We start from the raw sequence: 14,550 nt of genomic DNA on the forward strand, positions 1-14,550 counted from the left end.
CCCGTGGGGAGGGCGAAAGGAGGGTTGGCGCAATGCGCTTGCGCCCTGCGCGCGCGGACCTATCCGGCCCGTTGCAGTCGGCAGTGCCACCGTGAGGATCCGCTCGGGCGCTGGCGGCGGATGTCGCAGACGTTCCCACTGCCAGGGAGGGAAAAGCAGAGGAACGGTTGGCTGCCGAGTTATTCTCTGGACCGGCGCGAGGCTGCAGCCATGGAGGTGCCGCTGCAGTCACACGCTTGGGGCTGGGGAGGGTCTGCGGAGGCCGCGTGCCAAGCCAAGCTCCGCTTCGGCGCCGAGCGGGGAGCCCAACAAGACGCCTGAGGGCGGCCTCCGAGCCTGCGGTGCGGGGTCCAGCAACAAGCTTGGGGACCGAGGGGCGAAGCCGAATATCGCCTCCACCTCCCTGCCGCCGCAGCAGTCCCGGAGGGGGAGGCGCTTGGCTTGTGGGCTGGCGCGCGAGGGAGGGGTGACTCGCGGAGGGCAGAGACGAATAAACCAGCCTCTCCGTCGGCCCACTCCCCAGGGCTTCCCGAAGAGACAACGCTGCGCCTCTTGGGCCGCCTTGTCCTCCGTCTCCTTGGCCGAGATTCGGAGGTAGGCCGACCCGGAGTGGAGCCGCGCGGGAAAGCCGAAGCGAAGGATTCCTTGGCCTCTTAAGGATCATCTTGCGTGTCAAAGCTTTTGATACGAGGGATTTTGTCTCGCTATCTGTTGCCTTGCTGTTTTCCCTGCCAACTGTGGTAGAGTTTGGAATATATCCTGACTTATTTTCTTCTGAATTGGTTAAAAAAAAAAAGAAGGCGTAGGGCTTCTCCCTTCCTTCCCTAATCCGCATCAGTTTAAGCTTTCTCGAAGATCTCTGTGGACAGAAGGGACTCCATATCTGCCAGGCACTGGGGATGCCTTCCGCTCTTAGACTGGTGGGAATTTGTTTTTGACTATGGCATGGAATGAATAATTGATGGATTTCAGCATATTGTAGATACAAGCCCATTTATTCGACAAAGCTTTGATGATAACAGTCAACTGAAGGCGTTTCTAAGGGCTGAAGATGATCCTAAAGTGTGTTTTATCTTCCTGGAACTGTTTACCTGCTGTGCCCATTTTGGTCCTGTTTAATTGTTACACTGTCCTAGCCAGTGCAGATAATACGAATCAAGCACCTTATTCAGCCCTGGTAAATGTGACTGTATGGAATACTGAGCGTTCTACACCAATTTTACTAAGGCTTGACCGTGGACGCTATGGACAGAATTCTCCTAAAGTAGCTGTCAAAGGTCTGCTGGTGGTACCTTTACCAATCAATGGAGGTAAGCCTTTCCTTTTTCCCTCCTGTTCTCAGTGAATAACTACAGGGATACATGTCTGATTAGAAATACAGATTTATGTTGGTTTGCAGAAACTATCTGGAACCCCATGCCTTCCCAAACCCCAAAGATTCCAAGGGCTGTCAGGTGTTTAAATATTTTCTGTAATCTTCAGTATTAGAAAGCAAAGTGATATGGCAGTATGGTGGATGACTGTTTCTTTGGCGGATGCCTAGAAATGTAATCTTGAAATTGCTTTGTCATCATAATCTGCTTCACAAATATACATATAATAACAAATATGTGTCTGCAAATGCATGTATTAGTTCTCTCATCTGGTAGGTGGAACTAAATGAAGTTACCTGGTGAACTGAACTCAGTGACAAACCTTTTGCTGTCATGGAAGGTAGCCCTTAATGAGTAATGAAAGGCATTAAATAGAGAAGATTGAAACAAATATCCCCTAAATCTAACATTATCCTGTAGCATTGGTTCACCTTAAATAGATACAGGACAATATTAATATTTGTGTCATACAAACTTTGAGCCTTGTATTCAGTACCTTCAGTGCTTGTTCCGAGAAGTATCAGCTCTATAGTTATTGGAGTTTCAGGTCTTCACTTTTTTGAAAAAGAGAGAAATAAAGGGAACAAGGAAAACTTTCTTAAGTACTAATTTATCATCTTAGTAAAGTGGGTATAGAGTGCTCAGAATTCCATACAGTTACATTTAGCATTTCCTGTATACTCAACCTTAGGTTATTATTATATAGATAGATATAAAAATGAACTTTTCAGGTACATGTTTAGATGAATTAATGTACTTTTAAAACTTAATTTTGATTCCTAAAGATAACCCAATTAAATGAAGCACAAATCCAGTATATTTATATCTGATATAGGCAACCCTGTAAATTACATATAATCTCAGTTTAATTTTAATGTTCTTGAAGTAATATGTATGTTTTCACAGTCAAGTACATTCACGATTGTTTCCCCCCAACACTCTTAATGTTTTAAGCTTTCTGTGAACAATTAATTTTACTAGTTTTTAAAACTTCCGAGCCACCTTTCCAAATGGTGTGTTTATGTATACCGAACAATATAAAATAACAGTGAAACAGCAGCAATCAGTGTTAACATGATAGCTAAAACTTTGAAATTATGAATACTGAGCCTCTCTGAGGAGTGGTGCAAGAGCTGTGGCATCAACACAAATATCCACTGAAATATTGTCTGTGCAGAGAATTTCAGTTAGTAGGGAGGTTCCTTTTGAAGAAAATCCTAAAATATATTGGGCCCAGGCTCTTCAGGCCTTTATAGGTAATGCTGAATGCTTAAGTTCTGTGAGAAAACCAGTAATGCATCTGAGAAAAATGGTGAAATATACTGCATAAGTCATATTCCAAACAGCAAAGAGAACATGGTATTTAGCTGCAGCCCCTGGCCCTTTACAACACACATCGGGTGTCATTGTCTCCCATCACTCCCAGATGGGACTATCTCGTTGCAGAGAAACAAGCTCAGGGTTCCCATTGATTTGTCATTGTCATGAGTTAAAATTTCCATGAAAATAAAATGTTCCTTATGTTCATTGTTGTGGCGTGTCTGTATCTTATTTTGAAGGGATGTTTAAACATTACCATAGCGATCAGAGAGCGTTAGGGCAGTGGTTGAGAGTAGAGGAGTAAATTACCCCCCCCTTGGGCCTCTGTAAAAGGCGTTGAGTGGTCCCCGGTGTTGAGTGGTCCCCGGTGATAAAAAGGTTGGGGACCACTGCTTTAGATGATAGCTGGAAAGAATGCAGGGGATCAGATTAGAGGTTGTAGGTAGCTGTCAGTCCACCCCCCCCCCTTTCCAAAAAAGATTGTGTATAATGATGGCGTTGGAATGGAAACATTCCATGAAAACCTACTCTGCAAAGGGGGCTGGGGGTGGAAATATACCAAGCATATAATCATGGGTAGGTTACAAAAATTGAGTGTAACACTCTATGTCAAAAACTGTTGTACAAAGTCATTTAAAAATCCTCCTATATTATTTATTTATATTTATATACTGCCCTCCCCTGTGGCATATGTGCATATAGTATTCAAGCATAGAATAAGCTCTAAATTAGTGGTCCCCAATCCCCGGTCCGGGGACCAGTACTGGTCCGTGGATCAGTCGGTACTGGTCAGAAGCTCCTTGTCATCCTCTGCTGCCTCTGCTGCTGCCTCAGGGGCTGCCCTGCTTCTCTGCCACTGGCTCACCTTTGGTGCTCTCCAGCGGCCGCCATGGCTGGGGCTCCCCCTCGGCGTAGCACTGCGCAGCTGCTGCTGGCAGCGCCCCTCAGTGGGCGGTGGGATGTCAGGGGCACCAGCAGGAAAGCAAGTGGAGCAGGGGCTCAGGCGACGACGTCCCTCGGCAAAAGACTACCTCCCCTGGGCCTCAGTATAATTGTCAGGTGTTGACCAGTCCCCGGTGATAAAAAGGTTGGGGACCACTGCTCTAAATGAATACTTTTGAATACTTCCTTTGCAGCTGGCACTTAGTGAGAGTTAGGCCTGAATAATTTCTATTATTCGTCTTTCTTTCCTTCCTTCAGTTCTTACCTCTCCTTCTTTTCATCTGCTCTTTTCCAGTAGCATTTAATCTCCATATACCTCCTTCCTCTGTTGAACTGAAACTTGGACAAATATAGTATTTGTCCCCAACTCTTGAAACATTTAAAACTTGAACCATTTTAAGAAGGGACATCACATTTACCCTGGATATAATAAACACTGTACTTTATGCTCTAAATTATTTAATGTTAATATTGCTGGAAAATGTAAGATTTAGATGAATCTAGATTTGGATAAAACACAAACTCCTTAAACCACAAAGCATTTCAGACATCTTTACTTCTAAATGCTCCTTCAATCAGATTGTCTGCATCTGTTCCCAATCTTAGCCATGCAAAGTATGGTCATCTATGCTGCTAAACCTAGGAAAAATTAAAATCATAGAATCATAGTACATAGTACAGTAGAATCAAAATAGTACACTCGTGGTTCTAAAGCGGTCTCCTTATGATTTCTCTCAGTGCTTGGATATCAATGTAAAAAGGTACTGAGACTGAGTATAAAATGATGTGCAATTGCTTTTTTTAAGAAGAAGAAAATGCAAAGCCATTTATAAATGCCACAGAGCTTCTTATCCAAACTGGGTCCAAAGAAGGGGAAATAAGCTTTTAAAGGGTCCCAGAACAAAATAACATAGGACCTTGGTCTGTATATACCAGGGTGTATCTTGTAGAAGTAGAAGTACACCACAATAAAATGACATGGAAAGAGAGTGTGTGTTATTGTATATTTAAAATGTTTTTTAAATTATTGTTATTATTTTATTATTATTATCATTATTATTATTTAATTTGTAACCCACTCCCAAGCAGGCTCATGGCAGGTTACAGGTGTCCTGTTAAAATGCCCATTAAAACGGACAAGAAAAGATAAAATAACCAACAGCCCAAGAATGTGGCGGAGAAACCCCCCTATGCCCAACTCCTAATACTACCTCCAGAGGGAGGAGGCAGGAGAGACAAGATACCCAAAGTTGTAGCGAGACACCAGGGAAGCCCATCGATTCCCACCCACCACTGGCCCAGCCTCAACCATAGACCAGGCGGAAGAGGTCCATTTTACAGGCCCTGCGGAACATTTGAAGTTCCTGCAGGGGACCACAGCTCACCCTGGAGCTCATTCACCAGGTCAGGGCCAGGACTGAAAAGGCCCTGGCCCTGGTTGAGGTCAGGCATGCTTCTTTGAGGCTGGGAACAACCAGTAAGTTATCACCCAGAGTGTAAGGCCCTGCAGGAGGAATAGGGCGATAGGCAGTCCCTCAAGTACGTGGGTCCCAACCCACGTAAGGCCTTGAAAGCTAATATCAAAATCTTGAACCGGATGTGGACAACAACTGACAACCAATGCAGCTTCCTCAGCACAGGCTGGATGTGGGCCCTCCATGGTGTTCCTGTGAGAACTCTAGCAGATGCACTTTGTACCAGCTGGAGTCTCCAGATCAAGGACAAGGGAAGGCCTGCATAGAGTGTGTTACAAAAGTCTATTCTGGAGGTGACTGTTATATGGATCACCGTGGCCAGGTGCTTGGGACAGGTAGGCTGCGGGGCCTGTGGGGGCCTTCTTACCTCAAGAAGATGGTTTTTACACATGCAGCAACTGTAAATTAGTGGCTCTGCTGGAGGAGAAAGTATGGTGATTAGAGGAATGTTTGAATATGTTGCAGCATATAAAGGAGGGTGAAGAGTTCTTCGACAGAACTCATAAACCTCTCTTGAGAGAGCAAGTGCAGGAGGAGAGAAAGTTATCATCAGAACAAATAAAGGATCACCGAACACAAGAGGGTATTAAATGGAAGGCTGTTACACATAGGAGTAGAATAATAAGGAGAAGCTCTGCCCCATTGATGCTCAACAATCGTTTTGAGGATATGCCTGAAGATGTTGTTTCAGGAACACAGGAGCATGAGCAATTCTCCATGAAGAGCAAGCCCCTACAAAAATCAGGAAACAAGTAACAGGCCCCCTCAGGTAAGAGTTCTAGGACTCCTCCCCCACATACCCCACAAAGCTCAAGAAGCACTTAACAAGACCCCACAGGTGATTGTTCTAGGTCTGCTCCCAAGGGTACAAAGAAATGGGTACTGGTGATTGGAGATTCCCTGCTGAGAGGAGTTGAAGCCGAAGTGTGTAGACGAGACATTGTCTCAAGAGGTCTGCTGCCTGCCTGGTGCACGCATCAAGGATGTCACAGAACCGCTGGACAGGCTCATCAAACCCACAGATCATTACCCTCTCCTTCTCATCCATGTAGGAACAAATAATACTGCCCAGCACAGCATGGAACTTATTAAGGAAGCCTTTGTGGATCTGGGGGAAAAGGCAAAGGACCTGGGAGCATAAGTTGTGTTTTCATCAGTCCTTCCTGTAAGTGGTCATGACTTAGCATGGGAGAGAAAAATCATGCAAGTAAATGACATCACTAGTGTCATCGGGTAAGATTTGGGTTTCTGGATCATGGTCTATGATATCAATATGAGGGCCTACTATCAGGTAATGGTGTGCACCTCACAAGGGATAGAAAAAGTATTTTTGGGAGAACCCTTGCATACCTGGTAAAGAGGGCTTTAAACTAAATCCAAAGGGGAAGTGAGGTGTAAATTCAGAACCTGGTATGATGGCAAGAATTGAAGATTGGGAAGATTGCAAAGCTACAGGAAATGGCACATAAGCAGGGAAGTACTAACTCACAAGGAAGGTCAAAAGCCAAAACTATGGGGCACACAAAAGATGCATGGCAATGTCTCTACAGTAATGCACAAAGTATGGGAAACAAGCAGGAGGAACTAGTAATCCTAATAAAGGAAGGGGACTATGACCTAATTGGAATCACAGAAACTTGGCGGGATAATACTCATAATTGGAATACTAGAATAGAGGGGTACAGTCTATTCAGAAGGGACAGACAAGTAAATAAGGGGAGATGTAGCAATATATGTTAAGAATCTTTATACTTGTGAAGAAATACAGGTACCTGAGCGTGAAAGTTCAGTTGAGTATATTTGGGTGAATATAAAAGGAGTAGGAAAGGAGAATGGTATTATTGTGGAGGTCCGTTATAGCAGCGGTCCCCAACCTGCTTGTAGTCGGGGACCGCCTCCGAGGTTGGGAGAGAGCCGGCGGCCCGGCCACAGCAGCTGCACGTAAACGCGCACGCGCAGTTGCCGCACATGTGCGTTTTTGCCACTAGGTGGTGCTAATGCGCATGCACAGAATAGCCACACGTGCGCGTTTTTGCCAGCAGGGGGCGCAAACACGCATGCGCGGTGGCTCCGTGCATGCGCGTTTGCATCGCTGGAGTGCCAGCGGCTGCGCCTGCCTCTTCCCCCCCTCTCGCTGCGGGGGGAGGGGAAGGCAGGCGCGGCCGCTGGCGGCACGGTACCATGGCCTTAACGGCCCGGTACCGGGCCGCAGACCGGGGGTTGGAGACCTCTGCGTTATAGACCACCAAGCAAGTCAGAGGAATGAGATACTCCTAGACCAAATTACACAATACTCAAAGAGGGGGAAAACAGGTGGTCATGGGTGACTTCAATTACCCAGATATCTGTTGGAAGACCACCTCTGCTGAAAATACAAACTCCATTAATTTCTTAACTTGTCTTGCTGACAGCTTCATTTCCCAGAAAATAGAGAGGGGAACCAGGGGGTCTGCTATTTCAGACTTTATTCTCTCATCAATAGGGAAGAACTGGTAGATGAGGTGGAAGTAGTAGGCACACTTGGTAGTAGTGACCACGTGATTTTGGAATTTTCAATTGTGGGAAATAGAAAACCTTTACATAGTTAGATGTATAGACTGGATGGAATTCAGAAAACCAGATTTTAACAAACTTAAAGGAATGTTGGGTAAAGTTCTATGGTCAGAAAGAGTTAAAGAGATGGGAGCCCTAGAGGGCTGGAAGTTTCTTAAAAGTGAAATACTGAAGGCTCAATCACAAACAATTTCCTTGAGAAGAAAAGATGGAAGGAACCTAAGTAAGCCAAGGTGGCTCCATAAGCAGTTGTCAAATGATTAGAGGAATAAAAAAGAGTCATTTAGGAAATGGAAGGAAGGCCTTATTACCAAGGATGAGTATAAACAAATAAACAATAATTGTAAGGGGAGTGTTAGAAAAACTAAAGCTCAATATGATCTTAGGCTAGCAAGAAGTGTTAAACATAGCAAAAAAGGGTTCTTTAGTTATATTTCAAGTAAGAAAAAGAGTAGGGACTCTGTAGGACCACTGCAAGGATGTGTAAATGAAATTATAACAGACTAGTATTAAAGTCCTTTGTAGCTGATACAACAGGCGCTAGCGGTGGGGAGGGAGGAAAATAGCCAAAAGAGAGGGAGGTAGAAAGGAACAGAGTGATTAAGATTGAGAGAGCTTGGCATTGGGAAGAGTAAGGGGAGTGGTTGTCTAGTCTGTAAGGGTATGAGGCTGAATATGTGTTGTGGGGGTGGTGGTGACAAATGAGGGGGTGGGTATGGAGAGATTGGTGTCAAGAAACTGTGGTTTGGAATGTTCATTGAATGTGGGAGAGGACTGACTTTTGGGAATTGTGGCATAGTGGTTACAGATAAGCTTTCAAGAGCTATATCTTCAGATATGCAAAGGGAAAATCAGACTGGAGACTGTTCTTAGGGGGAGATTACATGGCAACCAAATCCTCAGAGTTCTGTGGCCCTACTCCTTCTGTCTCCATTTTTTTTACTTTTGATATAATGTTATGTGCCCACATGCTTCTTTCACTGTTGCCCCTTAGAAGAAGAGATGCATTTGTGTACTCTCCTGTTTACTAACATAAGGAGTCACAAAGCAGTTTACAAGCACCTTCTCCCTTCATCTCCCCACAATAGACAACCTGTGAGGGATGTGGGCTGTGAGAGGTCTGAGAGAACTGGGAATGGCCCATAGTCACCCAGCAGGCCTCAGGTGTCTCTAAGTAGTTTAAAATTGCCTTTCCTTCCTCTCCCCGTAAGACACCCTATGAGGGAAGTGGTGCTGAGAGCTCTGAGAGAACCTGAAATGGTCCCCAGTCATCCAGCAGGCCTCAGGTGTCTCTCTCTAAGCAGTTTAAAATCGCCTTATCTTCCTGTCCCCATAACAGACACCTTATGAGAGAAGTGGGTATGAGAGAACTGGAAAGGCCCATAGTCACCAAGTGGGTATGAGAGAACTGGAAAGGCCCACAGTCACCAAGTAGGCCTCAGGTGTCTCTAAGCAGTTTAGAATTGCCTTCCCTTCCTCTCCCCATAACAGACACCCTGTGAGGGAGTGAGGCTGAAAGCTCTGAGAGAACTGGGAATGCTCCACAGTCACCCAGCAGGCCTCAGGTGTCTCTAAGCAGTTTAAAATTGCTTTACCTTCCTTTCCCCATAACAGACACCCTATGAGAGAAGTGGGGCTGAGAGGTCTGAGAGAACTGGAAAGGCCCACAGTCACCTAGCAGGCCTCAGGTGTCTCTAAGCAATTTAAAATTGCCTTCCCTTCCTCTCCCCTTAACAGACACCCTGTGAGTGAAGTGCGGTTGAGAGCTCTGTGGGAAATGGTTCACCCTTTGAGAGAAGTGGGGCTGAGAGGTCTGAGAGAACTGGAATGGTCCACAGTCACCCACCTCCCCTGGACTGCCCTCCTTAGACATCCTCTCTGCCTCCCCTGTCTCAGCCTATGCCTAAAGGGGCCCAAGTAAAGAAGGCATCTTCTGAGCCACGGAAAAAGAAACAGAAAAAAAATCTAAATTGTGGCAGAAAAACGGCCATTGGATGCCCTGAAGGCCGTCTCTTGACGTCGGCAGTTGCCATCTCTGCTTCCTCGATGTCGAACGTCCATGGTGTTGACGGTAGTGTTGACGTCGACTCATCATTGGGAGCGAATGCCAAATGCCTGCATCACGTCCCAGCGACACTGGGGCGCCATCATGCTCGGCATCGATACTTGCCTCCTCACAGCAGCATGTGACTGGCTATGATTTTGAGGACGATGTTCTCATGATGTCTGAGGGTCGTTCTACTAAGAGGAGTTGTTTGGACTCTGATAGACCATCTGCTGATTGTTTCTCATGATAGGTCTCAGTGCAAATGATGTTGCCTCCTGACTGGGAGAGTTGGAATAGGCACAGAGAGCAGGCTAGACACAGTGTGCCATCTCATCCTTCTGTTTTGACATCCCTTCCTCCTTGACGTTGACTCGATGCCAACAGCCTCTTGGCACCGAGAGATGTTATGGGGACATGGAAGATGACTCTCCTGATGATCTGGTTCGGGAGCCAGCATCTATTTCCCCAGTGGATGATCTTCATATGTACTCAAAACAATTGATCCGAATGGCAAAGTCTCTAAAGTTGTACTTACCTTACTATGGATCCTGACCTGGATGATCCTATAATGGACATATGATATAACTACAGCTCTAGGCCTGTAGCTTTACCTTTTATTAAAAGGATTCAGAGGGTAATTCTTACACTGTGGGAGAACCTTGCAACTATCCCTGCTTCTTCTTGCAAAATAGAAGCAATGTATAAGGGGCAGGGGCAGGACTGCTCTTATCGCATCATCCCAAAGCCAACTCTTTTATTTCAGCTGTACTCCCTTCCAGAGACTGGGCAGATATGCATTCTTCTCCCCATGATAGGGAGGGAAGAAAGATTGATGTTATGGCTAGGAAGCCATAACGTTTCCTCTTCAATGGGAATTAGTCTCTAATTATGGGTCAGTATCAGACCTCCTTATGGGATAAATTGACCCTGATGCTTGATTATTTGGATCCTACACATCACCCTCAGGCTAAAGCCGTTGATTGCAGATGGTATTAAATTGATAAAGCAGCAAATAAATGCAGCTAGACATCAGGCAGATTGCCATGGTAGGGCAGTGGTGACAGCAATTGCATTTCAGAGGCATGCTTCGCTGCGCTCCTCTACATTGCCTTTTGATACTAGAGCGAGAGTGGAGGACATGCCCTGAGAGGGCAAGGAACTTTTCAGCGCTCTGACTGATGAGGTCATGGAGACCATGCGAAAATATACCCTGGCAGCCAAGACCTTGGGTATAAATTCAGGGGCAAATCAACATTCTAAGCCCAGGTATGTGCAACACCACAGATATTTTGGATCTTGATCCTTTAAGTTTTTGAACCATAGGTCCTCTTCTTTTGTTCCTCACACTGGTGGGGGTAGTAATAGGTCCTCGTTTACTAATAGGGGACGGCATCAAAATAATGGCAGAGGCCGTAGTCAGAGTTTCCCAGCCAGGGAGTCCAAGGGAATGGGTTCTCGCAATGACTGGATTCACACTGTTTTTGAATAGCTTAAATGTTTTTTATGTTATTTGGTGTTAAATTACTGTTAGTTATTGGATCCTAAGAATAATAAAGGATGTTTATTCTGTTTTCATTATATTTTGTGATACAATCAGTATCCCAAAATGGCCAACTGTCACCTCCTCATTTTTAACAGGTTAGGCGGAAACTTTTCTGAATAAAGGAGCAATTTCCTCTCTGGGAACTAACTCTCTATCTCCAGGTTTTTATTCCAATTTTTTTTTTTTTTTTTGCTATAGACAAACAAGGAAGAGGAAAACGTTCAGTATTGGATTTACATGCTCTAAATAGAGCGGTTAAGGTGAAGAAGTTTAGGATGCTCTCCATCCAGGAGATTCTCTCCTTTTTGTCAAAGAACACGTGGTTTGTGTCCTTGGATCTCTAAGACGCTTATTTCCATATTACTATTCACCCATCCTGTAGGAAATTTCTTAGGTTTGTGTACAATGGCTTAAACTATCAATATAATGTTTTACCTTTTGGCCTTGTATCAGCACCATGAGTTTTTTCTAAATGTGTAGCAGTAGTTATGCAATATCTGGTTTCTGAAACGGTTCAATCCTCTTTGGGATTCTCCATGGGTTAAGTTTTCAATTCCTCAAAGTTTGGTCAGGTACCTTGGCTGGTGGTCCTGTCAGGCAAACCTTTGGGAGGGAGTGCCATTTGGGATAGTGGCCCATGATATTACATTATTTACAGATGCCTCACCCCAGGGTTGGGGTGCCCATACAGACCATAGCTTGGTGCAAGGGAAGTGGTCCTCAGTTGAGCAGGGATCGCATATAAACATTCTGGAGTTGAGGGCTATTAAAAATGCCCTTGCTTCTCTTACAGATGTTCTTGTGGATCACAGAGTGCTTATAACGACAATCAGTACTACAGCAAAATTCTATATAAACAATATATAATTTGGGGGGTATAGTTTCCCCCAGACTGTGCTGGGAGGCTGTCAAGATCTGAGATCTAGCGGTCAAGTTTCACATGAGCATCTTGGTTATACACATAGCAGGGACATCTAATACCATAGCAGACACTCTAAGCAGGTGTTCCCTAGGAGATCTTGAATAGTTGATATAATCTACTTACCTCCATATTTTTCTAAAATGCGGATTCCCAGACTTAGATTTGTTTCCAACCAGAACAAACGCAAAGTATCCTGCATTTTGTTCCAGGGCAGGGTTAGACCCACTATCACTTGGGGACACTTTCCAACTGCAATGGTCTGGCTCCCTATTTTATGTGTACCCTCCTCTAGCTGTACAGTAGCAAAACAGGGAAGACAACACTCATGTAATTCTTCTCACCCCATATTGGCCATAGAGAACCTGGTGTCCTCTCCTGAGGTCAATCTGGTTTATCTCCCAGACACACCGGATTTATTCCACATAGGGTTCCATCACCATCCGTAGGTCTACCATCTGCATCTGATGGCGTGGCTAAATTATCCTCAACAGGATTGGAACTGGAAGTCTGAAGTGTGTTAGAGGCAGCAAGGAAGACTTCTACACGTTTGTCTTACTCTAGAAAGTGGCATCATTTCCAATCGTGGACTATGGAAAAGGGAGTGGATCCCTTTACTTGTTCTCTTGATACTATTCTGGAGTACTTACTATCTCTGAAAAATAGCGGTTTGGCACTAGCCTAAATAAAGGTTCATTTAGCAGCTATTTCATCATTACATGAACCAGTGGATGATATGTCTATTTTTTGCACATAGGTAGTAAAAAACATTTTTGAAAGGTTTGTGTAATTTGTATCCTCCCCAGTTGCCAGTTTCTCCACAATGGAGTTTGTCATTAGTGTTGTCACATTTAATATATAAACCTTTTGAATCTTTGGCCACAGTTGACTTCCATTTTTTATCTTATAAAGTACTATTTTGGGTAGCGATCACTTCAGTGAGAAGGGTGGGGGAACTAGCAGAACTTAGGTGTGGTCCTCCTTTCCTTCAATTTAATGCAGATCAGGTGTCTCTACCTTCACTGGCATTTCTCCCTAAAGTGGTCTCTAAATTTCATCTAAATCAACCCATAACACTGCCTGTGTTCTTTCTGAATCTATCTTAAGAAAGCTTCTTGGAGAACAGGTGATGTATCAGATGATTTGTTGTGGTTATTAGGTGCAAAGTCATGTCCGCCCCATTGCGACCCCATGGACGCGATGGGTAGAGGACAGACCTTCCTGTCCTCTACCAATCCTCGAAGTCCATTTAAGTTTGCACCAACTGCTTCAGTGATTCCATCCAGCCACCTCATTCTCTGTCGTCCCTTTCTTCTTTTGCCCTCAATCGCTCCCAGCATTAGGCTCTTCTCCAGGGAGTCCTTCCTTCTGAAGAGGTGGCCAAGGTATTTGAGTTTCATCTTCAGGATCTGGCCTTCTAAGGAGCAGTCAGGGCTGATCTCCTCTAGGACTGACCAGTTTGTTCACCTTGCAGTCTAAGGGACTCGCAAGAGTCTTCTCCGGCACCAGAGTTCAAAAGCCTCAATTCCTTGACACTCGGTCTTCCTTATGGTCCAACTTTCACAGCCATACATTGCAACTGGGAAGACCATAACCTTGACTAGACACACTTTTGTTGACAGGGTAATACCTCTGCTTTTTAGTATGCTGTCTAGATTTGCCATAGCTTTCCTCCCCAGGAGAAAGCGTCTTTTAATTTCTTTGCTGCAGTCCCCATCTGCAGTGATCTTGGATCCCAGGAAAATACCTCCATTTCTTCCCCATCTATTTGCCAGGAACTGAGAGGGCTGGATGCCAAGATCTTCATTTTCTTGATGTTGAGTTTCACACTTAACAAATTTGCAGATAATAGTAAACTAGGAGGGGTAGCAAGCACAACAGTAGACAGAATCAGAATACAGGATGATCTTGATAGGCTCGAGAACTAGTCTAAACTGAATAAAATGAAATTCCATAGGGACAAAAGTAAAGTTCTGCATTTAGGTAGGAAAAACCATCTACACCAATATAGGATGGGGGAGACTTGTCTTGGTAGTAGCAAAAAGGATCTAGGAGTCTTAGTAGACTATATATTAAACATGAGTCAGCAGCATGACTAAAAAGTCAGATGGTATTTTGGGCTGTATGAAATTGAGTATCGTGTCCAGATCACGGGAGGTGATGGTACCGCTTTACTTTGCTCTGTTTTGGCCTCACTTGGAGTACTGTGTTCAGTTTTGGGCACCCCAGTTGAAGAGGGATGTTGACAAACTGAAGTGAGTTCAGAGGATGGCAACAAAGATGGCGACGGGTTTGGAGACTAAGACATATGAGGAAAGGTTGGGGGAGTTTGGTCTATTTAGCCTGGAGAGGAGACGACTGAGAGGGGATCTGATAGC

The 14,550-nt window shown here is 44.7% G+C and overlaps 1 protein-coding gene across 3 annotated transcripts in view; it reads left to right on the forward strand.

Moving 5' to 3' along the window:
• The first annotated feature begins 4 nt into the window (after positions 1-4).
• Positions 5-14,550, forward strand: part of RNF130 (ring finger protein 130) — a 127,914-nt gene continuing 113,368 nt past the window's right edge. Inside the window, exon 1 of one of the 3 annotated variants that reach the window (XM_077326609.1) lies at positions 5-1,310. In XM_077326609.1, the coding sequence (XP_077182724.1) occupies positions 1,052-1,310 (259 nt within the window). In that variant the 5' untranslated portion in view covers positions 5-1,051. The remainder of the gene's footprint in view (positions 1,311-14,550) is intronic. The other 2 variants (XM_077326610.1, XM_077326607.1) reach the window with 2 other exon arrangements.

This window comes from Paroedura picta, chromosome 3 (genome assembly GCF_049243985.1).
Source record: "Paroedura picta isolate Pp20150507F chromosome 3, Ppicta_v3.0, whole genome shotgun sequence".
NCBI classification, from domain to species: domain Eukaryota; kingdom Metazoa; phylum Chordata; class Lepidosauria; order Squamata; family Gekkonidae; genus Paroedura; species Paroedura picta.